This window comes from Rhinolophus sinicus, linkage group LG01 (genome assembly GCF_036562045.2).
Source record: "Rhinolophus sinicus isolate RSC01 linkage group LG01, ASM3656204v1, whole genome shotgun sequence".
NCBI lineage: Eukaryota > Metazoa > Chordata > Mammalia > Chiroptera > Rhinolophidae > Rhinolophus > Rhinolophus sinicus.
This window is the reverse complement of record NC_133751.1, coordinates 184,376,445-184,402,209: the sequence shown is the minus strand read 5'-3', so window position 1 is coordinate 184,402,209 and position 25,765 is coordinate 184,376,445. Positions and strand designations below refer to the sequence as shown.

Sequence of the window (25,765 nt, the reverse complement as noted above, 5' to 3'; positions counted from 1 at the left end):
AGAAATGTGTCAGAACCATTACATCATATCATCCTTTGAAAAAAAAAAAATCATACAGTTCTCATAAATACCAACTTTTGCAGTCCAGTAGAGGTTTTCAAGCTGGTGTCAGGAGTCAGAGGAATACAGATTGTGCTAAAAAGCGTGAAGTGAAAGCATATCTATAAGTTGGAAAAGAATGAGTATTTTAAAAGATCACTTTTTTTTATTAGTTTCAGGTGTATGACACTATGTACTAGGTAGACATTCACACCCCTCACAAAGTGATAGTGCCCCCTCCCCCCGAACCTCCCACCCCTCTAGCAACAGAAGCTCAGGTTACTCCACTACCCGTAGCTTGTTTTGTGTCGCTTTGAATTTCCATTCTGGGATGTTTGTGAAGATTTCAAAGCATAGAACGTATTAAGCTTTGGGACACTCCCAAAAGACAGGTGAGGGATTGGGCTTCCGTGTTTCTATACTTCGGACTCTGGGGACTGTGACACCATGGTTAATAGCACGTGACAAAACCACACACAATAAATGTCGGAAAGGGGTTCCCATGGGCAGCCAAGTGCAGTTCATCTGTGTAAGTACCTGGGGGAGCATTCTTTCTGGGAACCCAAGTCCCCCCCATCCTCACTGGCAGCACCATCGTCATCGTCACCACCACCAGGATCAAAGTCTGATCGCAGAAGAAGCACGACTGCAAGTTTCCATGACATGGGAAGCTGTATCTCTCCATATTTTGGCATCGATCTTCTTTACCCAAATTGTTTTCTCTCTTTGTACTTTTGACTCTCGGACCTTTTAGGTGAATGAAATAGGTATAATACTTGGGATTAATGTCACTAGCTAAAGGGTACACAAGTGACTAATAACTGATTACAAACATAGGTGGCATTTTATTTCAATGATTATATTATTACATAAACAAATCATTAATAAAATGTAGTTTCTTTTGTTTATTTATTGACTCACAACTGAAGTACACGTGGATCCAAAGACTCCAAATAATTACTCATAATGACACAGTTATCAAGTGGCCGCAAAAATACTGGACCAATGACTTTGTCCTATGTTCATATTAAAAGACACAGAAATAAAGACTAGAACGTTTTATGTTCCAAACACTTGGTTTCAAAGGGATGGCATTGAGGAACCTGGACTAGAGCCTGCCATGTATCTAGTTACAGTGCTGGTGGTGGATGGGAATTGTGACATGATTCTACTGTGTTTCCCCGAAAATAAGACCTAACTGGACCATCAGCTCTAATGCCTCTTTTGGAGCAAAATTTATATAAGACTCGGTCTTATTTTACTATAATATAAGACCAGGTCTTATATCAATTTTTGTTTTCGGGAAAACAGCGTAGCTCATTTTTTCAGGAAGTTCTAACTATAACTTTACACTATTTCACACACTTAGACATCTCTGCCATCTGAGATAACAGGTTGAAAGTAAAGAGAGGAAAAATAGGTGAAGGATACCCTTTAGGGGAGGGTTGTAGAGGAAATGGCAAAAGTGCCTGGAGAGATTTGCAATCCTGACAGGCAAGTTTCATGTACTTTAGGAGGAGACAGGACAGGTTGAGCGGGTTATCTGGCAGCCTTGGCTGCATCACGCCCATATATGACCAAATTTCTTACATATTTCTTGATCCCATGAAAGTAACTATGTCTTGCCAACAGCAGGGAGATTTTGGTGAATTGAATTTGTGCTGTAAGATCTGAGATATCCTGTTCTCTGTCAACTTCTGCCTTTGAAACGTATCAGAGAAGTAGCAGACATGGCAGTAATAGGTCTGAATTTCTTTTCCTTTTTAAACTAGGTCTTGGATGATCACTTTTAATAAGCGTGTTTCAACAAGTAATAAACCTATGAACAGAATGGAGAAAGTATTAAAAAAAGAATTCAGGGGGATCATTTCAAAACTAATTTCATCTGATGTTTGTTAGGAAACTAGGAGAAGAAGAAACCATGCATTTCAGAGTGGAGATATCAGAGAGCCTTCACAAAGCTCATCTGTGACTCGTAAATAATAAGACAGTCACTTTGTACGTGGGCACATCGCCTTCCCATTGCTGGCTCTAATGGATTTTTGAGGGGGTGGAGGTTTATCCAGTCGCGCAAGCCTTCAGTTGTAATGTTGGGTCAGGGTGAGGGAAGCCTCATTTCTCCAAGGTAAGGTACCAGACAGACATAATTTATGTCATTAAATTGAGATCTGCCAACTCCAATTTGGAGTTTGCAGTCTAGAGTTTCATTGGGACAAAGTAAATCTTTGGTTCTGGTGGACAAACAAACATTTGAACTCTATGACCAAATTTGCAATTGGGAGACACGCTGGTTTGCTGTAGGGTCTTTTCTTTTTTCTTTTCTCGTGTTCTCTCCTCCTCCTCCTCCTCTCTTTTCTTCTCTTTTCTCTTCTCTTCTCTTTTCTCTTCTCTCCTCTCCTCTCCTCTCCTCTCCTCTCCTCTTCCCCTTCCCCTTCCCCTTCCCCTTCCTTTTCCTTTTCCTTTCCCTCCCTTCCCCTTCCCTTTCTCTCTCTGAAATTATTTAGAATTACAGAAAAGTTGTAAAAATCATATACCGAGTTCCCACGTACACTTTGCTCAACTTCCCCTAATGTTATGTAACCATAGTACAATGACCAGAACCAGTAAATTATCATTGATGCAATACTATTAACTGACTAATCCATACCCTATATTTGAAATACATACTTTCCCCACTGATGTCCTTTTTAAAATCCAGGATCCAGGCCAGGATGCATTGCATTTAGTTGTCATATCTGCTTAGTCTCCTCCAATCTGTGACAGCTTCTCAATCTTCCTTTGTTCTTCATGACCTTGATACTTTTAAAGAATATTGACCAGTTATTTTGTAAAATGCCCCTCAATTTGGATTGGTCTGATGGTTTTCTCATGGTTAGATTGAGGTTATGTATTTTGGGCAGGAATGACACAGAAAATTGTGCCCTTGTCAGCCTATCGTATCAGGGGTACGTGATATCAATATGTTTTATTACTAGTGCTGCTAACTTTGATCATATGGTTAAGATGGTAAATGCCAGGTTTCTTACTGTAAAATTATTATTTTCGTTTTTGTAATTGATATCTTGGGGGGGGACACTTTGAGACTAGGCGTGTATCATGTTTTTTCTCATACTCATCTACTAATTTTGACATCCATTGGTGATTCTTGCCTATAGTCATTTTTACTTTGTTTGCCTAATGGAGATTTTCTGTTTCCATCATTCCTTCTATGTTTATTAATTGTAATTTTACTGTAAGGAGGAGCTGACCCTTCTCCGCCATTTGTTTATTCAACCATTTATTTATATCACTATGGATTCATAGATATTAATTTTATTCCATGGGTTAGAACCCATTATTATAATTATTCATTTTTGTTGTTCAAATTGTCCAGATTTGGCCATTGAGAACTCCTTCTTGACATACCTCCATCACTTTATGAGCACTTTCTTACCTTCTGGTTCTACAAGATATTCTAGGCTCATCTTTTCTTTCCTTTGACCCGGCCTTTGAATCAACTGTTTCTTCAAGGTGCCCTGCTTCCTTTGTTGGATAATGATACTTAGAAATCAAGATCTCTGTGCCAGGTATGCTCACTGCTACTGGGGTGTCTTTGCTTGTAGATTCTTCCCATAGACAGAGCTAGGCAATGTATGTATATAGCCTCATACATGCATATACACGTTTATTTCTCTATATACCTCTGTGTCGATGTTTGTATTGAAATCTATGAGTAAATAGTGATACCTCAAATTCCAATTAAACATCATAGGCATTTCTTAAGGAAGTTCTTCTAATCATTTTTTTTAAAAAAAAACATTGAGACATACTTTCTTTTTGGCTTGGGAATAATGTAACAGTAAAATCCTCCTTATCCTTAGCATTTTACTCTCCAACACTCCTGATGAGTTTCTGATTGACAAAACCTTCTCTATCTAAGCTTTATCTCTAGCCAATATTATAAAAACTGAATTTCTCAAGACAAAAATTATTCCATAATGATTTTACAGGGCTACCCAGCACATCCTAATGGGTACTCCTGCCCAATTTTCAGATATATGTGGTAGCCTGTCTTAAGTGGTCCACATTTTCCCAGATTTTAGTAACGGGAGGCATCTTCATCATCCTTGGATCGATCATTAGTGTTACGCACGTGAACCTGGGACTCAAACTAGGGCATACTGGATAGGTTCTTTTTTAATCCTCCCAGAAGAGTGTGTAAATGTGTTTAGAATATCTCGGTTCCCCAGAACTCCGAGTATGAAGAGATAGGAGCTTCCTAACAATCACGGCATTTTTTTTTTCTTTTTAGTGATTTTAAAATCTTGAGCTAGAAAGTATGTAAGAGGACATGGCATACAAACACTCTATCTATAGACAGTGGTGACTAGGAGTGTGAAATAGTCCTTGCATATGAGGCAGAGGTCCTCAAGGACCTCTTATAACCCATGATTCAGCTGATTTTTATCTGGAACATATCCGTGTCTCAAAGGTCTGGTTCTGCTCTTTGGCCAAAGCTAAAGAAGCATTAACTACAATTGTGTTCCAGAAGACGTGTATTCGTAGTCATTTCTAGAATTGCTGGCCTCAGCATAATCCACAATGCGTTGTCAGTAGATGGCTTTTGTAGAGTAGAGGAGAATGATCCAAGTAACAGTATAAAGTTGACTTTATTTTCGTTTGGTAGACATTATGTGCCTGTTGGGAACCAGACACTGTGCTTGGTAGGTGAAGGTTTTAAAAGAGAAGAAGAGGTTTAAGGGAAGTTTCAGGAGTAAAATCTTTTAATTCAGAAGGGAACTGACTGGAGCTAAGGCTGAGCATTTTCACGTTGGAGAGAAGAAAACGATAACTTCTAGCCATGAGATGGAAGAAGGAATGGGAAGTTTTGGAGACATGGAATTCAGAGGAGGGGCAAGTGAGGATGATGTAAATTTCTAGACCTGAGAAGTACTGGTTTTGAATATAAAGTGGTGGGAAGCTTGTCAGCAGAACTACTATTTAATTAGTAAGTAAAATAGAATCAAGGTACTTTTCTGATGAGCTTGCCTTGATTAATACCTCCCTATTACAGAGTGTAGAAGTCAGTGTCCACTCCTCCCCGAAGAACTAATCAGCACTTTATTGCTGTTTGCTATCACCTTGCTTGTGAATTCATCTCATTTTTAGCTTGTAATTGTTTCTTCTGTACCTGCATCACTGGGTCTATTACTCTGTTTTCTCCTAAAACACAGAAAGCCTTGCACCTTGCTGTGAACACAATAGTTGAATGAACACTTATGACGTGAGTGTTGAATGAAGATTAGAACCAATCATTAGTTTATACTGTTAAAAATCAACAGTGAGACCCAAAGGTGATTCATAGCTAAACACCTGTTTCTCTTACTCAGTAATGCAGAGTTTTACCAGAAGGCAGATTAAAACCAATCTTTTGAAATGTCACCACAATAAAATCCTTGACAGGTACAATACAACTAGGTATATCATTAAAATACATTCTTAACAGAATAAAAGCCTAGAAGACTTTGTGACAGAATAAAAGTTGAAGACAGAGAAGCTCTACGGAGACAGTAAATTAGGAGCAAGTCACATTTTAAATTTGCCAGTGTTTCTTTGTTGAAGCCCAGAAGTTAGAACAAACAGAGCTGCTGGTGTAAATTAGCACCATGGTTTATTCAAGATTCTGGAAGAGTGGGATTTTTAATGAGGAGAGCTTTTAGACCACAAATTTAAATGTCCACTTTTTCCACAAAAGTGATTCCACCATGTTACAAACACTTATGAGCACCAAGGATAAAGATTTCTTGAAACTCTGAACTTTTGGGTGTTTTTTTTCCCCTCTATATCTTTACCAGGTGAAAATTTTATGTTGAAATAGATTGGTTCCTGTCTTCAACAAGTCAGATAGCTGTGTTTGAACTTATTTTTATCACACAGGCAGAGATGTTCAATCATTGTAATGGACTCATGCCCCTTGCTATAAGATGTGTAGCAGTTGTGTTTTGAATAACTTGCTCTGAACAATAGGGGTTTTGTCCGGTGCATCAGAGATTTTACAGCAGCATTCTTTTGAACAATATTCATTCTTGAAGGTTAGGGAATCCATGCTCAGGGCAGTGCTTGCTGTTGGCTGATTGTGCCTGAGGCCACCGTGTAGTTTGGGTGGCCCTGGTTTGTTCTTCAGAACAAGTTGGAAAATGGACTTTAGTTTTGTCATTTGCTCAAGTCTATATGAAAAATGACGTTGGACTATGGGGAGTCTTGTATGAAAAAACCTTGGCTGATTCTGTCTGCTCTGTGGTTACATGGGAACTCCTAGAGATGCCGGAGCGTCTCACCCGCTGAACTGGATTGTGGGGCAGGAGATCATTTTAACAGTGAACGTTCGCTGGGGTCTTGATGGTGTGAGGTCACCCGTTTGGGCCTCCAGTTCCCTGTCCATTACAGTAGTCGCATGCATATGGTGTATCCTCATGAGCCCTTCAGGAGTATTCAGGGAGTAAATCACAAGGGCAGACCTGTCAACAGGAGAATTTCAGACATGAGCCATGAAACCATTCTCAGTAGCTTTCTGACTCTTCCTCCACTGCCTGTCAACATGTGGCCTGATGGTGTTCTCTGCCTCTGATGGCTGTTTCTCTCCCTCCCTCCTTCCCCTCTGCAGACATGCCTTGAGTTGGAACGCTACCTACAGACAGAGCCCAGGAGGATCTCCGAGACCTTCGGTGAGGACCTGGACTGTTTCCTCCATGCTTCCCCTCCCCCGTGCATTGAGGAGAGCTTCCGGCGCCTGGACCCCCTGCTGCTCCCTGTGGAAGCCGCCATCTGCGAGAAGAGCTCGGCAGTGGACATTTTGCTCTCTCGGGACAAGTTGCTCTCTGAGACCTGCCTCAGCCTCCAGCCAACCAGCTCTTCTCTAGACAGCTACACAGCCGTCAACCAGGCCCAGCTCAACGCAGTGACCTCATTAACACCCCCCTCGTCCCCGGAGCTCAGCCGCCATCTGGTCAAAACCTCACAGACTCTTTCAGCCGTGGATGGCACGGTGACGTTGAAACTGGTGGCCAAGAAGGCTGCACTCAGCTCAGTGAAGGTGGGAGGGGTGGCAACAGCAGCGGCAGCCGTGGCAGCAGCTGGGACAGTTAAGAGTGGACAGAGCGACAGTGAACAAGGAGGGGTAGGGGCTGAGGCTTGCCCCGAAAACAAGAAGAGGGTTCACCGCTGTCAGTTTAACGGGTGCCGGAAAGTTTATACAAAAAGCTCCCACTTAAAGGCCCACCAGAGGACTCACACAGGTAGTGGTACAAGTTGGCCGCACGTGGTTTCTTCTTTCTCCTCTAACCTCCTAGGGGGAAGGGCTTTCCTTTGTTCCAGGAAGTGGCATCCATGCCGGCTAGGACATGATAGAGAGGCAGGAGGGCCTGCGGGGAAGCGGAGAACTCACTCACGGGTTCCCTCAGGTCTCGAGAGGTCTCGAGTACAGGACACGGCTTGGTCGCTTGCTGGCAGTGATACTGTCTGAGGCGATGCTGACCACGGCTCTGAGGGTGCCCGGATGGGGCTCTGGCTGCGGGGCGCAGAGCCGTGCGTGATCCAGGCACTCGTCACTTGCCGGTTTTAGGAGTGTGGCTGTAGGAGTGTAGTCCTGCAGTTCTGACCAACACTGGCATGTGAGGTGGTACATTGGAAAGATTTCGTAGTTAAACAAGGGAGCCGGGTGTCCCCATTCACTCTTTTTCCCAGCATCCCTGATTTTTCATCAAAGTCACTGACAGCAGGAGGGTTTCAGAGTTCATTAGATGTGATCATTCTATAATTAATTGGCATCTCCTCTTTTGCATTGTTCTCGGGCGCGTGCTTTATGGAGAGATGGCAGAATGGCTTTTTAATGAGCTTGTTACTGAGAAGTTGCTAAAGTGATTACACGCTATGTGTGTGGTAGGGGTGGGTGGGGACGGAGGGGTGCTGTGTATTTTACTCACAACTTCTGCAGGGACTCCCAGGAATCAGTGATCTTTGCAGCGATGGGAGAATTTGGAAGAGTGGCGTCTACAGAGACAAGGCTGAGACTGGCATTTTCCTTGAAGCTGGTATCTGTTCCCCGCTTTGAGGTAGAAGTTTAGGGCGAGCGTCTCTTCGTGCTGGTAGCATCCTAGGAGCAATTACTGTCATTGGGGGTTTTAAATGAGTCCCCGACAGTGTATTGCCTGTGCTATGACTTGCACAGTAGAAGCCGAATAAGGAAAACTCTGAAAGTACAAGCAACAGAGTAAGAGTATTGTCGGAGAGTGGTGACGAATCTCAGTTAGGAGGTGTCTGGTGCGAGTTTTTTTGCGGCTCACTGCTTGTCTTCCTGGTGCTCTGTGGTGGTCTGTGGACTGTGCCACAAGGAAATGTGCAGTCCAAAGTTCGTTGGCTGGAAAATCAGAAAGACCTGGGTTCTAGTTTTAACTCTGCCACTCCCCAGCGCTGTGACCTAGAGCGTGTCGCTTTACCTCACTGGGCCTCATTGCCCACCTCTGTCAGACGATCTGCCTCTCAAGGCCCTTTTGAGCTCTAATGTTCTGGCAGCCTGTGAAATGTCTTTGTTCGGTACAAAATACCCTGCCTGAAGTAGGGATGTCTCATATGTGACTAGAAGAAATCACCGTTTTGAACGCCAAGTTCTTCTCCCGGAAGGATGCAGACTGACATTGCTTCCTAGGCACAGGACGGAGGCACATACTCCTCTAATCTGGAACTTCATTTCCCTGGTGGCTTTTGCTGGTTCCCGAGAAGGTTTCCTAACATAACTTCTGAGCCCTGTGGCTCGGTTCCGAGTCCCACTCACGGTTTCCCATCAACGTTGGGTTCGAATTCTCCACTCCGCATGTATCACGGCTAATGCTTCCTGTGGTCAGCGTCGTTTCTCTGCCGTTGTTCTGAAAGGCGTTTCTTTCTCAAGTCAGTGAGTAAAGTATCGACAAGACTTTGCAGTGCTCCCAGGCTTCAGTCCTGACTCATCTCCTGCTCCCTACAGGAAACCAGAGAAAGCAGGAGGAGGGGAGAATGTCGAATTTTGTTCGGGGTGTGGAATTCACAATTACGGACATGTTTCTGAATTACTGACACTAAGACAGGCTACGTCCTACCTAGTGTGAGGCATCAGAGGTTCTTGTTTTGGTGGGGGAAGTCCAGAGCATTTTCTTCTTTTTCTTATCCCCTCTTCCTAAAAGATGTGTCAGAAAGAGAACTCTTTGGAAGTGATGGATTATTTGGTGCTTTGTTTTTTGGGCATTATCTTCTCAGAGTGAATATCAAGGTGGAGCTCATTATGTTCCCCAGTACCTATAACCACTTGCCTTTGGTGGACTGAAGTGGAAAGACTCCTCTGCCTAGGGGATTCACTCAGGGAGTCCCCATGCATTATGGGAAAGGCAGCATTGCAGAGTGGTTGAGGGCAGGACTCTGTCATCAGGTGAACTTGGGTTTGAGTTCTGGTTCTACCACTTCCTAGATTTATGACCCGGATTAGTTATTTATCTTCACTCTCGGTTTTCTCATCTGTAAAATAGGGATAATTGTGTTTAGCTTCTAGATTGGAAGATTAAATGAGTAACTACATGTAAAATACTTGGCAGATTGTAAGAGCTCATTCAAGGCAGGAGTGGGCTTGCTTGTTGTTACTACTCTTGCTGTTGATATTAATGGGCAATGCTTTTAAAAAAAAGCTTTTTGTAAACTAGAAATAAGCCAGTTAGCCAAAGTTAAATACCAGCAAAAGGCAAGAAGCTTTTCTGTCCCCACATTCATACTTTCATTGTGGGGGTGGTGATGCTCAATGATGCCAGTTGTGGAGGGTGAAACTGGACGTGCAAACGTTGGCCCATTGAAGCTGATAGGGCTTTCCTAAGACAACACAGGAAGCAATCGCCTTGCATCCTCAGAGCAAGCATGGAGGGAAAAGTAGGTGCTACAAGAAAGAGAAAGGGGGGGGGGAGGTAGAAGTTGGGGGTGGAGGATGGGGCGAGAGAATATGAATTAATTTGGATTAAATGGATGGGAATCAGAAGTATTTATTTGGAATTGGTGTGAATGGGGCACTTGGGGAACTGAAAACAAAGGTGATAATTTATGTGGTGTGGATGAACTAAGAATAATGAAAAAAGCACGAAGGATGGAATCAAATGTTAAGTGCAAACATATCAAGGATAAATGGACTAGTAAAAGCTTGAGGGCAAAGGTGTATGGTGATGGGAATTCAGGTTAGAGAAGAGTCTGGTGCTGTAAGTGATTGGGAGAGCTGCTGACCAAATGTCGACATGAAGTTTAAAAAAAATGGGCTAGGGTTGGATTCAGGCAAGCTCTTTTCACACAGGGCTCACTTTAACTTGGTGAAAAATTTTCCTTATCTTTCAGTTGGGGAAGTGTTTGGGGACAGGCTAAAAAAGAAAGACGAGAAAACATCCAGGAGAAAGAGGGAAATACTGGCATTTTGTTCTCTAGAATTATATATATGCTCTCTTTTATATGGTAATGTGTTGAAAAAGAGACACAGTTGGAAAAATGAAATAAAATGAAGTACATGGGTCCCTGTCTGTGCATAAGAAAGACAGTACTTTGTTGGTGATGTGGGATTGCTTTCATTGAGGAATTTGTAAAGTGTTATTCACTTAATCTTTATAGAGATAGAATTTACTGTGCTGGAAAAGTATGTTCCCCCCACCCCCCATCCCAGAGCTATTTTTTGAGGATTCTGAATCCTTTAAACTTTTTGCCCTGAAGGATGTTAGGCAATGAGGTGATTTTTTTCTTTTTCTTGTTTTTTTTTTTTTTTTTTAGGTAGCAGATGTTCAAGTCGGTAGCTACAGCACAAATACTGGTTGCCCAAGTAGGTGAAGTTAGGGATGGGGGATCCAGGAGGATGGGGTGGGGGTGATGGAAGAAGACGAGGCAGGGCCTGGGACAAAGAGATCCTGTGGAGTAGCAGAATCGCAGTGAGAGGAAGCATGTAAAAATGGACATATGGTTTATTCATTGGGAAGAGCACTTAGTGCTGGCATGAACATAAAGATGTCCTTGAGCAGCCAGGCCATTACAGACCTTTCTCTCCCACTGTTTTCTGGTCTTCGTATAATATATTTTTTTCTTTTTCAATAATTCCACCATTATGATCATAGTTTTATTCATCTTCTTGGAGTCTGCTAAATAATTCTTGTATTTTAATGCAGGGGGAACGTTCACTTTCAGTTTTTTTAAAAAAATCACTCTATTCTCATTTTCAGCAAAAATCAATTTGTTAAAATGTTAGTAGTTTCTATGCAAAAATACAAAAATTATTTTTCACATTTCTTCTTGATCACGTCTGAGATGAAAAGAAAAGCCTATGATTAAAGTGGTGCTTTGTGTTCAATGAGAAGACTTTTCTAATGTGGACATTCTCTAAGAGCATGTCCACATTTATACTAGTAGGAAAGTCAGGACAGAGGCCAGCAGTGCCATCTTTGGTGGTTGGCCACAGAGGAGGGAGAAAAGAGGCCGTGTTGTCACATGTGCTACGTGGAGGGCTCTCTCACGGACCCGGGTTGCGTTAGTCTAATCCGTGGGTGGTGAGGAGGACATTCTACATTTTGCACTGAAGCATGTGAAGGGGTGTTTCCAGGTGGAAAGGTCATACAAGTGTGCAATTTACTGAGCATTTTATGTCTGCTTGGGGGCAGGTCATAATGAATCAAGATGAGGCACAATCTCTACGTTTAATTAGGATTTAGGGAAATAGTTTGTTTTCACATAAAAGGGGGGCTAAAATATCATAAAAAGATGTGTTGTGTAAGTGCTTATTTTACACATGTAATGAAAGTTCTTTAAAGTTTGAAATTTAATAAGTTATTATTCATCAAATACTTATAAAGCACTTGCTATGCATTTTTCAGAGTCTTTTACAGATATTAGCCCTTTTAATCCTATATCAATGTAATGATATAGGTACTATTCTTATAGATGAGGGAAACGAGATCCGGAGAGGTCAACTAGCTTGTGCAACTGCACGTGGTTCCTAAGTAGCTGGGCCAGGATTTGAACAAAGCACTATTGCTCCTGTCCAAGCTTTTTTATGCTAATGAGGGAAAAAGAAGTCAAGTAGATATTTTTCTTAGTAACCCATTATTAACAGGAAATGAGAAACTTAGAGTTAAATACAAATTGACAATGACAACTACTTTAAGTGTCTTCTAAATAGATAAAAGTTGGGAAGGTTTTTAAACATATTCCCTCATCAAGTGACTAAGACCCAGAATGAGGAAATTACAAAGGAATGGTCTTCCATTTCCAGACCCATTACTGGTACCCATTATTGTTACCGCTGTAGCTACTATTATTGGTCATTACTATTAAACCTTTTTTTTTAACCTTAGGATTAAAGAGAGCCTTTCCTGTGGTAGTCCCAATGCACTCATTAAAATGACAAATGTTAACGCTCTAGCCTTATGAAATAAGAAAGGTAAAGCATTATCATCACATATAGGAAACACTGAGGACCCAAAATGTAAAAATGCCGTAGCCCAGGTTGTACAATGCCCCCATGGGCAGAATTAAAATTTGACCAATATCTCCTGTCCCTTAGGCTTGTATCTTATTTACTGGATATCTTGCTTCTTACTCACTTTGTTCATTTAGTCATTCCATAGATGTCAAGTGTGGTGCCATGCAGTGACCAGCAGAGGAGAAAGGGGGGGCCCGTCAGAGAATGGAGGTGCTCCAGGAAGACAGAGGCTTAAATGAGAGTAGTGGCTCCTTTCAGTGGATGATTCCGAGATAAAAAGTCACTTTTCTTTTTCTGGACAGCACGTTTATTGATGCTGTTCATCCTTTTAAATGATACCAATGTGATAATACGCTAATTTATATAAATAGAAACCCTAATTCAAGGTCAGGCATATCAGTAGGACAAAATTATATACCTTAGTCTAGAACTATGGGGGGCCCATCGACCACTTTCAATTTCCGTGATACCATAGATAAGAATTCTTTGACCTTACACAATAGCAACTGCAATAATACATTTTTAAGACATTAAAGGTCCTTTAATACGCTGAGTCACGTGGCTGCTGATGAAGTTTATCCGTGAGTTGAGGCAGAAACTCATTAAACCCCAATTATGGGATGCAAACTGGAATAAGGGTTAACTCTTCAGTTCACAAGGTGGAGAGAGTTTAATAGGAGCATTTGATAGCTTGGATTTAGTATATTCAAGAGTTTCAGAGAGTTTGTAAAGAAGGAGTATGAATGAGGTGGTGGAAGACAATTGATGGGAGAATTTTATGATTCAGAAAATCTTTGAGTTTCACCATGATAATTTAGCAGTATGCTAGGTCTTAACATTTATAGAGATCAATTTAAACATAAATTGCATACGATGGCATATACAGAGCAAGCACATTTATTTTATCATTATAATATGGTAATAAATGTAGGCTTTGTGAGATGCCTATTTCAGACGTCCTTTTAATGGATAATTGGTAGTCACAAAGTACATAAACAGATTAAAATAAGAACGGAGGAGAAAGTAAAAATGTGAAATTAATACATATTTCATCGGAAATGATATTTATTAAACACCCACTATACTAGACACTATTCCTTCCTCCACCTCTGAGGACCTCGCTTTTTGATGGAATGGTGGGAGGAATTTAACTTTTAGTTTCGAAGATTTAAAAGTTAGGCCATCTCTGATAGAGAAGAGAAAAAGAGGGCCATGACAAGTCTGTGCAAATGAAGGGGTGACATTGGGAAGGCCAAGTGTGAACTTGAAAGAAAACTGTTCCCTTTAATAAATAGATACTGTTCAGAAGCTGTTCTGTTATGATAAGAACGTTAATGTCCACGATGATCATGGTTCTTTTGTACATATTATGTCAGGAGGTTTGAGGAAAGTTCAATGTACAGGCTAAGAGGATATAAGAATGAATTGGTGGTAGGTGATACTTTTCTTATATCTCCTGATGTTGAAACAATCATAGAGTGATACTGTTTGAATCAGGAAAAAAGAAGTTTAAGAAAGTCATGTGTAAAAATAGGGACAAAACCAAAAAACACCTTTTTTTAAAAAACTTTGAACTCTTTTAAAAAAAAAATAGTTAATATAAGGACAGATGAAAAACTATTTATAAAACGATATGTCTTTCTTAGAAAACCATCCAGATTGAATTTAGTAGAAATTATAGTTAAAACCTTGAAAATGGATGATGAGAATCATACTTTTCATATACGGAAGTTAGTTATGATAAGCAAATGGAACTCTGGGAATTCAGCCTGCCGCGGACATATGTGTAATGGGACTCACAGCTCTGCCATACTACTCAGATACCAAAGAAGAGAGCCTGGTCCTTTCCGACCAGATATTTTGATTTGTCCCCACCCTAATGGAGGTGAACTGAATGGCTCTGGGCAAACCTGTTTCCTAAAATGTCAGTTCCGTCCTTACCCATGCCCCACCTAAGAATCCTGTGCCTGGTGCTTTCCAGTACTGTACTGAGTCACTTCCTGCCTTCGGAAGCCTTTCTTTACCCTCCTTTACATCAGAAAGGATCGGGTAGCAATACACTGTTGATTGGTAGATTGCACATTCATCAACCAGTGTAAAACACTGGAATCTTTTATTACTATTTTTTAAAATCTTAACTTACGGGAAACTGTGAGTGGAATTTCAGGAATCTGCAAGCAAGTAGGGAGAAAGACCAGGGTGTGTTGGAAGCTAGAGCAGCATTCCCCACCTCCACTTTCACCTTTCCCCTCCCCTGCTACTAGATTTTCTACATTTTGTAAGAGGAACTTTTTTCCAACCATTTAAAAAAAAAAAATATGTTGACATGACAGTTATTAAGTTAAATGTTAGTAGAAGCGACACCATTCAAATCAAAAGTTAGTAACTTTTTAATGTGCTGGTTTGGCTGACCAGTGATGGAGTTGTTTCCCATTCCTGCAACGAGTGTCTGCAGTGAGAATAACTTTCCCATGGTCTGTCCTACATTTCTGTTCACCTTACCTTCTCCTTTATCTTTCGTGCTTATTGAGTTGGTCACTGACCCATGATTGGACATCAGAAGCTTTTAGGAATAGAAGACCAGGGCATCCCATTACCAGTGTTTTTATGGAACCTAAGCCCAGCTTTGTCCTAAACCGGACCTGCTTGGCAGACCCCTTCCTTTTTGGACTCCACATCTTTTCCTTTCTTCCCTTCAAAAGTCATCTGCGTTCCGGTTAGACCCTTTTTATTTTGTTTGCAAAATAAAATGCATTTCTAATTTGAAACCATGTATCATAAAACATAAGTTAGGTTTCTATTGTTTCTGCCTTCAGAACGTATCCTCTTTCTGTTAATATAATTGGTGTTTAACTTATGGAATTCAGTAACGTAAGACAGTATGGCACATACTGTTTTCAGGCATACAATGTACAATTTTTTAAAATCCCAAGTTTGTTGGGATAACATAGTTTCAACCATTTCACTAGGTGAGCGAAAGTTGATAAAAAGCCATCAATCCAATCCTTTTGTTGTGGGCAAGAAGCAGAAGCCATCCTCAGTGGAGAAGGTTCTTTTCCTTCATGGTAGAGTATTGCCCAGTTAGGTATGTTATGATGTCTAATGCCTTCCTCTGGAGCCCTTGCTGTTTTCATATCAGAGAAATTTTGTAAGAAGGACTATAGATTGTTCCAATATTGAAGCCACTTAAGTGAGGGAGGTTCTAGGAGTGTAATGGATGCCCTAAACAACGTAGAATTATATATTCTGTGCCATGATGAATAGAACCCAATTAAAAGGTGGACTCTGGTACATATTCTAGCATATACAAGTGTAGCAAGATGCAGTACGGAAAATTTTAGAATAGCCGTGCAGTAGTCCTGTTTAAAAGCTTTCTGTCTTCATTTTGTGTTTGTGTGATTTAATGTCACTTCACTGGAATTCATTGCTGTGATTATGAACTTCTAACCTTGTTTGAATCCCCGTACCATGGATACACACACTCTTCGCCTGTACTCAGCTTCTATTATAGAAAGGAAATAATGATTCTTCTTATTGAATTCTCAGTTGGTCATGAGCCTGTTGAAACTAATACTGGTGTTTTAAAAAGAGCAACAAAAGATACATCTACCTTCTCTGATATAGGTAATAAGACATTTTATGTTTCTAGTGTTCAGGAGACAGTGTCAGAAAATCAATATGAATAAATTCAAGTACACAGAGGATTGAGCCTCTGAAATTTGAAAATGTAGTGTATGGCAAAACGAAAGTATGCGTTTAAAAATTTTTTTGCTTCACCCACATGTAAATATTAGCATGTAGAAAAGGTACCATAGGCTACTTAGAAATTTAGGCAGAAGGCAATTTGCTGGCTTTTTTGTTTTTTTCATTCTTTGTTGTTGTTGTTTAGTGTCTCAAGGCTTACAGCTAATCTGAATTTGAAACTAAATACTGTCATTACAGAAGATTTTTTTCTGAGTTCTTCCAATTTCTCTGGGGACAAAATAATGGCCGCTTGAAGCAGTGGAGAAACAGTAATTAGGGCAAATAGTAATACTGTGCATGATTGAGGAAAATGTGAGGAAGAGAGGAAGAAAATGCAACAGACAGACTTGTACAGCCTGTTACTAGGAAACCACATCAGCATTAAATACAGTGTGCTAATTGGCTATCCTGTTTCTGCCTGGGTACCAGCCTGGGCCTGCTACACAGCTGTTTCTGCTCTTTCTGGTTGCTAGGTAACTGCATCCTTCCCCCCCCCCCTTTGTATTCTGGAGGCTAATTGGCTACTTCTGCTCCTGGTGTTGCTGCTGGGTACCAGTCTGGGCCTGCTGCTCTGCTGTTTTCCAGAGGGATTTAATAGGGGGAGGGAAGGGGAAAGGGAAAGAAGATATGCTGGCAATTAATGGAGCATAAGTGCAAATTCTACACAATGTCTGGCACCTGCGTCCCCTCATCCTGCTTTCTCAACTAAATCCTTTAGCTATGAAAACACGTTAGAATCTTGAAGTCTTTCTTTTCTCTGAATACCTTTTGGATGTGATTTAAAAGAAACAAGACATTTAAAGACTTACTACTTAAATGATGGGTTTGGTCTTCTTAAGAAAGAACTGGCAAATTATTACACATCTATATTTGATATGGGCACTGATAGAATTTGTGCAAACCTTAAAGTTACTAATTTAATAGCAAAGCAACATCTTGAACATCTTAAGGATATTGCCACTTCATCTCTTAAATGGACCAAAGTCCTTTGTAGCCATTCTTCTTGGTACCATACAGGTATAAAGTAAGAAATAAAATGGACTAAAAGTGATTATGGGATTTCCCCAACTGTTTTATTCATTCAGAAGGAGCAAAGGGAAGCTTCTAGGCCCATGAATTTGCATTATGGATTTCATTCCTATGATGTGCATAACACATATCTCAAGCACTTTTTGATGATATGTTACGTTTACATAGAAATAATGCATGTTTTGCACACCTTATTTTCTTATAGCAAACAAACAAATGTGATGCAAAATTAAACCTAAAGTCAGTTTTGTGATTTTTTTTTTAAAAAAAGTGTAATTACTTTTCACATAGTTGTACCTCCTATTTAAATAGACGTTTCCATTTCATCATTATTGAAATTCTCATTGGAAGTGTAGGGAGGAAGATTCTTTAGAAGTGAAGTGATGCTTCAAGGAGGCTTCACTTTAAATGGTTGAGAAAGTGTATGTAAATTGGGGCTCCTTAAAGAGGCAACTTCATCCCCTGGGAAGGAGCTGTTTTATTGAGAAAACTCAGAGCATGTTGTGTGACTGTGCACAGAAATAGTTAGCAAAGGCAACTCTTTCTTGACGCTAATGGCTGATACTGGGTTCCCATACTAATGAGATCGACCATCCCCTATTGAAAATGAAGCCGGAGAAGCCCTATTCTGAGAACAAGCCCTGCCACTATAAGATCAGATCAGGGTCTGTGGAATCATTTCTGCTTAAAGTATCCTTAAAATAGATAGAAGGCCTCAAACTAGGCTAGGATGATGGACAGGATATTGCAGTGCTCCATAGATCTTAAGGAAACCAGCTAGCCATTAGTAGCGTTCAAACTGCAAAAGGAAACCTTATTATCAGAGGGTAACTACAGAGCAGGTATAGTATTATTTCTTCTATCTCTATTAAGAGGACTAGTGGTTAATCATTCAGAAGTATTTGTCCATTAAAGGACTGAGCTATTTGATTATGAGGAGACATCAGAAGTCAGAACATTCCTCATCGCTTGCCAGGTTTTCTATTCTGACTTTGGGAGGGGGTGGTTTTGATAGTTTGAGTGTTTAGTCTTTGTTGATGGCAGATTTTCAGAATAACAACATTCCATGTGTATTATGGATCGTCCCTAGTCAGCTGAAGCAAGGACATGGGATGAAAAGTCCAAAGATGTCCTGGGTGTTTGTCTTGTCCACCACTCTTCATCCATTCATTGCGTGTGGTTACGTATCTGCATTCTGACTCTGGTAAGACCTGGGAAACCCAAGGCAGGGTTCTTTGAAAAGGCTGATGTATGCATGGTTAGGCCAAGCCATGAAAGAACAATAGGACCCACTTCAAGCTTCCTTCCTTTAGGCTTTTCTGGACAGGTAGATCTTTATTCTTTGGATGTCTCCATGTTTAAAGCGATAGTGGGAGCACAGCAGGCCTTGGGGCTTGAGGAAAGGAGATACTGCATGTAGCCACTTCAGTCATTCCATTGTCCTAGGTTGCGAAAACCTGCTTCATTGAGTCTCACTTCCACCCAAAGCTACTACCTCGTATATGAGGTAAATCAGTTGATAAAAACCTGGGAAAGAGGAATCTGATGGCTGCTGACTGTCCAGCTGGGCTGCTGCTAACCCATATTGTGTCTTTGTGTGAATCAGAAAAAGGTGCCCCTTCCATGGGGCAGATGAAGCCTTGGGTTCAGCCCCCCTCAGCCCTTCAGCCGGGCACCCTGTGCTTACTGCCTCACATGGCTGCCTGCTCACTGCAGGAGCTGATCCACTCTGTTGGGCCTTCCCTGACCCTTCAGAAACTCGGGAGGCTAATGAGGTTCCAGCAGGAATGTGAAAGTCACACGACTGTTCAAGGAGGGTATTGGGGCTCCACTCAATGACTACAGAGGCCGTTATGTGTGAGAGCAAGATTTTAGTCAAATGTGAGGTCATTCGTTGCCTAATGCAGTGATTTTCAACTTGGGCTGAGTTTGCCCCTCGGGGACATTTGCCAATGTCTGGAGACATTTTTTGGTTGGCTCAGAAGGCGGGCAGGGGGGTGGTTGCTACTGGCCTCTGGTAAGTGGAGGGCAGGGATACCGTGCACAGGACAGCCCCACACAGCAAAGAATCCCTGGGCCCCAAATGCCAACCCTGGTTGAGAAACCCTGGCCTAACGCACCCTGGCTGTCCTTCACTTCTCTTTGCGTTATGCCACACCGCTTGCAAAATATTTCCTCATCCTTTGAAGACTACCTACCAGTCTTGCCTTCCCTTTTATAATCTTTTAAAAATTGACTAAATATAAAAAGTATGTCGTTTATTATTTCTGTTGGGACTTAGAAGATGTGCTGTTTTAGCCCCTGTGACATGAGGGAAATCTCTCCAGCTCTACTAGGTGCTTAGCTTTCTAGATTTCACATTTGTGATGGTGGCTGTTCACAAGCGATAGCCCCTCCCCTCTCACTGAAGGCTCCTGACCTGTAATAATTTGAGATTTTGCTGAGGCAGGGGATTGAATCACATGAGCTGCCAGGCTGGTAGATGGGAGGGAGGCTTTTAGCCAGGAGATGGGCCCAGCTGACCAGACACTAACGATCATTTTCTACCTGTCCTCTCATGTACAGCAGCCTTACTGAATTATAAGTTGTTTCCTTGTTATCAAAAAGAAGGTTGACTGTTAGGGCAGAAATAAGACAGAGAATAAGTGTTTTCAGTCAGCAAATAGAACTTTATTGGGGAAAACTATATGGAAGTATGTGCTACTTCAGTGCAGTTCCTTTCATGCACGAGTCCCAGCACCTTCAGGGAAGTACTGTGAAGCATTTGGAGTCTTAGGGAGGAAGGGCCGATCTCAGGTAAAAGGATTTAAATGGCATTATCTAATGGACACACACTTTATGCTTGCATTTTGTCAGGAGATGTGAATTATGCATTGGCCCTTTCAGCTACATTCACATGCATAGAAAATAACATTGTCAGATGTGTCATCCCCAAACACAATGGACAATATGCTATTATAATTGTGCGGCATTGTCCTTGCTGTTTGGAGATAATACTGCTGACATGGTTCTTCTCATACATGTGAATGTGGCTGTAGGGAGTACGTGACATCTGTGTCTTTCACACAGATTAGCTTATCCTTTGCCACTTCAGAGATGGCGATTAGTGAGCTGGCCTCCTGGGGGCATGGTAAGTGCCATGTTTTGGATCACAGTTGTTATTGGGCCACAGTTTTAGGCCCAGTAGGGAATTAGTAATATTTGTCTTGATGACCTGACCATGCAATGGTTATTTAGTCAGCTCCCCAGAGCAGATGTGCTAAAGAGGGTAGGCCGAGGCATTCCTACTCAGGTGGCTTTGGGAATCAGAAGGCAATTGGGTACCAAGTCTGGGAATGGCTGCCTCTACTTTATGGCTTTATCCAAGTAAGTAAGCAGTGATGTCACCCGTACTGATCTTTATAGCTTACCAAGTGCTTTCATGTACCTCATTACATTTAGATCTCACTTAACCTGTGTGGTAAGTATTCTTATTCCCATTTTATAGATGAGGAAACTGAGGCTCAGAGAATTATCTTTCAAAGGTTTCTCTCCCAAACTGTAGAGTGTATCCCTTTCAAAATAATTGCCTTTAGAAATCAGCTATTTCTTTTGTGGGCCTAAATTAAAATAGGATATAAATGAATTTAGTTGTGTTTATGGTTCAGCAAAATAAATGGCTTAATATTTGCTACTTATTTCATATACATGCTAAGTAACATGTATGTTATTATCTTACTTGTCCAATGTGACAACAAATTCAGAATAGCTAAGAAAACTGAATAATTGTCTTACATATTCCTGTATTCTATTTTGATTGAAGTTAAGAATCCTTGATCTTTGGGTTGTTTTTGTTGTTTTTTTCTATTTTAAGGAAGCAAGCTAGTTTTGAAGATGCAAACAAACGCAAGGTATTGATTCTCAAAATATTATCTCAGTACTAGTGCATTTGCCTATTTTTAAAAAATTTGTGGAGAGAAATTGTAAATAGAAACTTCCCTGACTTCTTTAAAGAATGGACCTTAGCAGTCCTCTTTTATCACTAAATCCAAACGGAGGTGCCTTAGAGAAGAGGCTGGGGGAAGCTAAGGATGGATGGATCAATGTGTAAGTTGCACATTGCTATCTAAGGCACACAGGAATTTTGCTAGGGGATTTTGAACAAAGAATCTGTGCTTTTATTTTATTTGTGTGATAAATATCCAGCTAAGGATAATGTTGTTTTATCCACCTTTTGTCCCACTTTTTGAAGGGTATTTATGGATGTGTTAAATGTTTTAAGGAGAAAAACACTCGCTCAATACAGGAATTATAAATCCCCTAATGGGCAAAGATCCCAAACTCAGGTTAAGATTCTGCTGCTGTGTGCAGCAGTCTCTCCTCTGTGTTCACAAAAGCATGTGGCGAAGAACAGCTGCTTTTCTAACATTCTGCCCAAAGGATCTACGGGAACCTCCTGGTGATGGGTACTTGCATTGTCTTCCAGAGATCTGAGGAAAGAAGAGGTTTTAACACCAAAAGACAAATTCCTGGAAGATAGAAGGAATAGCACATATGACCCCTGAGGGCTCTACTTTTTGAGGATTGTTTGCCTATAGATTGTTTTTTGTCCAATCCTATGCTCCTGTGCATCTTTGTATTTTCAAATTTACTTCCCTCTTTTATTGGTTCTACCTGCCAAAGAAATAACCTTAATAAATTGTTATGATTGGCAGCGTCCCCATCCCCATTTACTGTTCTCCTTTCGCTGGCTTAGAATCTGCCCCTAAGCATTTAGAACACTTTCTAACCCACCTGTGTGTCTTTTTCCCCCTCCCACAGTCAGATCTTGAAGTTTTTCTGTGGTTTTCCTTGGCGTCCATCTTCTCCACAAGAATGGTTAATAAGCAAAGTCAGGGACTGGAAAGAATCCTTTCAGCCAAACAAAACCTTTCATACATCTTTCCCACTACTGTCATCGCATGAGCTAGGAGGACCATAGGCACAAAGCTTATGGGATCAATTACCACGAGCTCACTGTTAAACATTTTTAAAAATCTGTTGTGAGGAGAATAAAGCAATAATTAAAATTAACTGAACAGCTTTTGCTCTACTGAGGCGTTAAATCTTTGTGTAAACACAATCACATTGTACAAACGTAGATCTTTTCAGTTGGCTGATTTAGACAGTGAAACCACTGAAGTTTGGAGGTCTCTGGGTCAAGGGCCCATTTTGCCACGGTTTGAAAGGTCACCTGCTCATTTGTGTCTCTGCTGTGCTGCACAGAGGGCCGTGAGCGTGTATGATTCCTTGCCCCTCGCAGCACAAAGAGTAGCCGGCTGGCATTTGGCAGATAGCGGTCTGAGCCGAGTGAGGGGGCAGGAAAACTGCGCACAAAGCAAGACTGCTGGACGGGGGCAGCAGGGGGAGTGCTTGCGAGCCTCTGGGGCCCAGGCAGGGAGCCGGCTCCAAGGTGGAGAAAACAGCAGTTGTAAAATATAAATGTGTTTATTATTACACTGGGCCCATGCGATATAATTTTACACGCACTCGTATTTGTGATTTACGGCTACAGCTCCATACGGAGGAGAAGCCTGCTAATTTACCCAAATTGATAAGGGACCCTCTGAAGATGGTCAGATTGGAAGGAGCCATAACTGAAAACAAAAATATATATATGTGTATATATATATACACACACACACACACACACACACACACATATATATATATATACGTATATATATACATATATATACGTATATATATGTATATATTTAAAGTGGCTGCTGTGGCAAAGGCATCCTTTGTTCGTTTATTTTAATAAGCAGAGCTTCTCTTCAATGGTTCATGATCACGCTTGCCTCGGAAGGAGCGTACCTCCCGTGTCCCAGAAGCCCAGGCTTGTGTTTGGTTCTCCATGTGGTTACAACGAAGCAACCTGCTCAGCTTTTCTTGAGGTTTGTTGTGTTTTCACCTGTGAGGGGTGAGACAGCTGGAGGATGTGAGGTTCATGCACAGCTGCCGCCCCTTTCTGGAGCCAAGGAGGAGGGTGGGGAAAGGCAGGGTGGTCCCAGTCCCAGACGGGGCATTCTGTCTGCGATCAGGCAGCCTGCTGGGGCTGTACCTCTCTCATTGCCCTGTGGCCTCCCGAGGTAGTGGTGATTTTCCCATCCTCCGGAGGAGAAAATGGAAGCTAGAAGAGCCCGGGGGTACCCAGCTCATAAGTGGCCGAGGTGACGTTTACATCCGTGTCTGACTCCAGAGCCCCTTCTGCAATATTTTTCTGGAATTTCCTAGACAGGAAGTCAGGAAGGGGCTCAGGAGCCAAGACCACCTCCCTCCTGGTTTCCACCACAGTCCGTCCCATTTGCTGTGCTTTCAACCCATTTCCTGGTCTCAGCGGCAATTACCATCATCATTTCCGACAGCTTTCCAAAGTGTTTCTCATCTTGGCAGAATCTTGACTTACTTGTACTGGGAGCTCTTCAAAAGGAAAGCACTTTGGAACAGCATGTACTAGTTCCAAAGTACCCAGATCATCCATGATTCATGCCCCTTCCAGGGGAACTTCATGTGGAGGGGCGACTGCAACCCCAGTGTGACTTGACGGACCAGTTTTACCTGGATGTCTAATTACTAGACAGTGGTGGCTGAATGCCCACCACTCTTCACAGCAGAACCCTGGGAGGCATTCCTCGTACACACCCTTTCATTTCTCCCTTATTGTTTCTATATCTTACTGGCACTACTTTCCAGCTATGTTTTGTACTTGTTCACCTCTCTCCATCCCTGCTGCCAGAAGTAATTCCTTCCATGTTCTACTGTCTTGTCTCCCCAGACTCTGTAGAGCCTCCTGGAGCATCTCCCCACATCAGCCTATTTCCCTCTGCAGTGCGTGCTCCATATTGCAGCCAGAGTGATATTTTTAAAATTCAAATCTGATCATGTTATGCCTCTGCTTAAAAGCTCACAATGGCTGCCATTGTTGTGAGGATAATGTCCAAATTCTTAAACACAGTCCAGGAGAACACGGTCCAAGAGATATATAATGCAAGCCATGTGTATAATTTTAAAATTTCTAGCCGCTTTATTTAAAAAGTAATTAGTTGTGCTAATTCATAAATTTTAATACTAGACTTTATTTAACTCAGTATAGCCAAACTTATTGTTTCAACATGTAATCAATATAAACAATGATTAATGAGCCATTTTACATTCTTTATGTTTTCCAAGTCTTCGAAACCTGGCATGTGTTTTACACTTGGAGCACATCTCCGCTCAGATTGCTCCCATTTCAAGTGCTTAGGAGCCTTCTGTTGACTCACATGGGACCGAGCGGGTCTTTCAGCCCCTGCCGTCTGGCCCCTGCCTGCTTCTCCAGCCCCACTGTGTCTCTCTATAGAACACACACTCCAGGTCCTCTTCTCTGCAAGTTCTGGTCAAGGTGGGGAGAGGATGTGGCAGAGGCTGGAGAGCCCGGCCCCTGTGAGGAAATAGCCCAACATCGAACTGTCTTCATTCTCACTTCCTATGCTTCAGGGCTTTCAGGCAGCCCAAGAATGAAGCCTTGCTTTGCTATTGGGGCTTTCCATCTTTGGCTCATCTAAGGCTGTATCAGGTGACACAGATGGTTTTTGAGAAAGTGAAGGGAATAAAATAGAAAAACACTGGTCAAGTTGATACGTGGTATCATTCTCTTCTGGGGAAAATTGACTGCCTACCCCGCACTGAGGTTCTGTAGCGAGTAGGCGTATGAGCTAAAGATGAGACCATCAGACATGGGGCAAGCTAGTTCTGACATTTTTTTCCAATTGAAAGATTTGTTTTATCCATAAGTTTTTCCAAAGGGAATATAAACATTTATTCTGTTTTAATTGTTGACAGTTAAATAAGAGGCAGTGTGATATAGTGGTTAAGCCTGTGGACTCTGAAGGTGAGACCACCTTAGGTTTAAATCTTGACTGTTGGGAGACTTGGTGAGTGGCTTAATTTCTCTGACCCTCAGTTTCCTCATCTGTAAAATGGAGGATAATTGCATGTATCTCTTAGGGCTATTGAGAGGACTAAAGGAGAGAATATACAGAAAGCCCTTAGGGTCATGTAGTGCCCAGGACATAATGGATGCTTGATAAATATTAGCCAGCAGCACATTTCCCCAGGATTTGTTAAACACTATCATCAATCGAGGTTAGGTGGAATTGGGCCATCAAGTCTTGGCACAGGGTGATCATTCAAGGTATTTTCTCTGGAAGATACATTTATTATCTAGTTTGTTTCTGTATAGCATTTTGTATATTTTTGTGAGAAGGAAAATATAGGCATCTCATCAGGGTTTGATTCTGTCATCCATAGATCTGAAAGAAGAGCCAAACATATTTCAGTGGATAAGATATCTCACATATCGTGTCGTGAGCTATATATACACCATATTTTAGTAGTGCACAAGCTTTGGGCTATTTTTCTATACATGGTGTTGGGTTGTGGTGTTTGGTC

General features: G+C 41.5%; 1 protein-coding gene across 4 annotated transcripts in view; it reads left to right on the top strand.

Moving 5' to 3' along the window:
- The window catches only part of KLF7 (KLF transcription factor 7), an 84,881-nt gene that overhangs the window by 32,538 nt on the left and 26,578 nt on the right, over positions 1-25,765 (top strand). For 2 of the 4 annotated variants that reach the window (XM_074341034.1, XM_019726909.2), the window contains one exon: positions 6,683-7,316. In XM_074341034.1, coding sequence (XP_074197135.1) covers positions 6,683-7,316 — 634 coding nt within the window. The remainder of the gene's footprint in view (positions 1-6,682; positions 7,317-25,765) is intronic. The other 2 variants (XM_074341045.1, XM_019726912.2) reach the window with 2 other exon arrangements.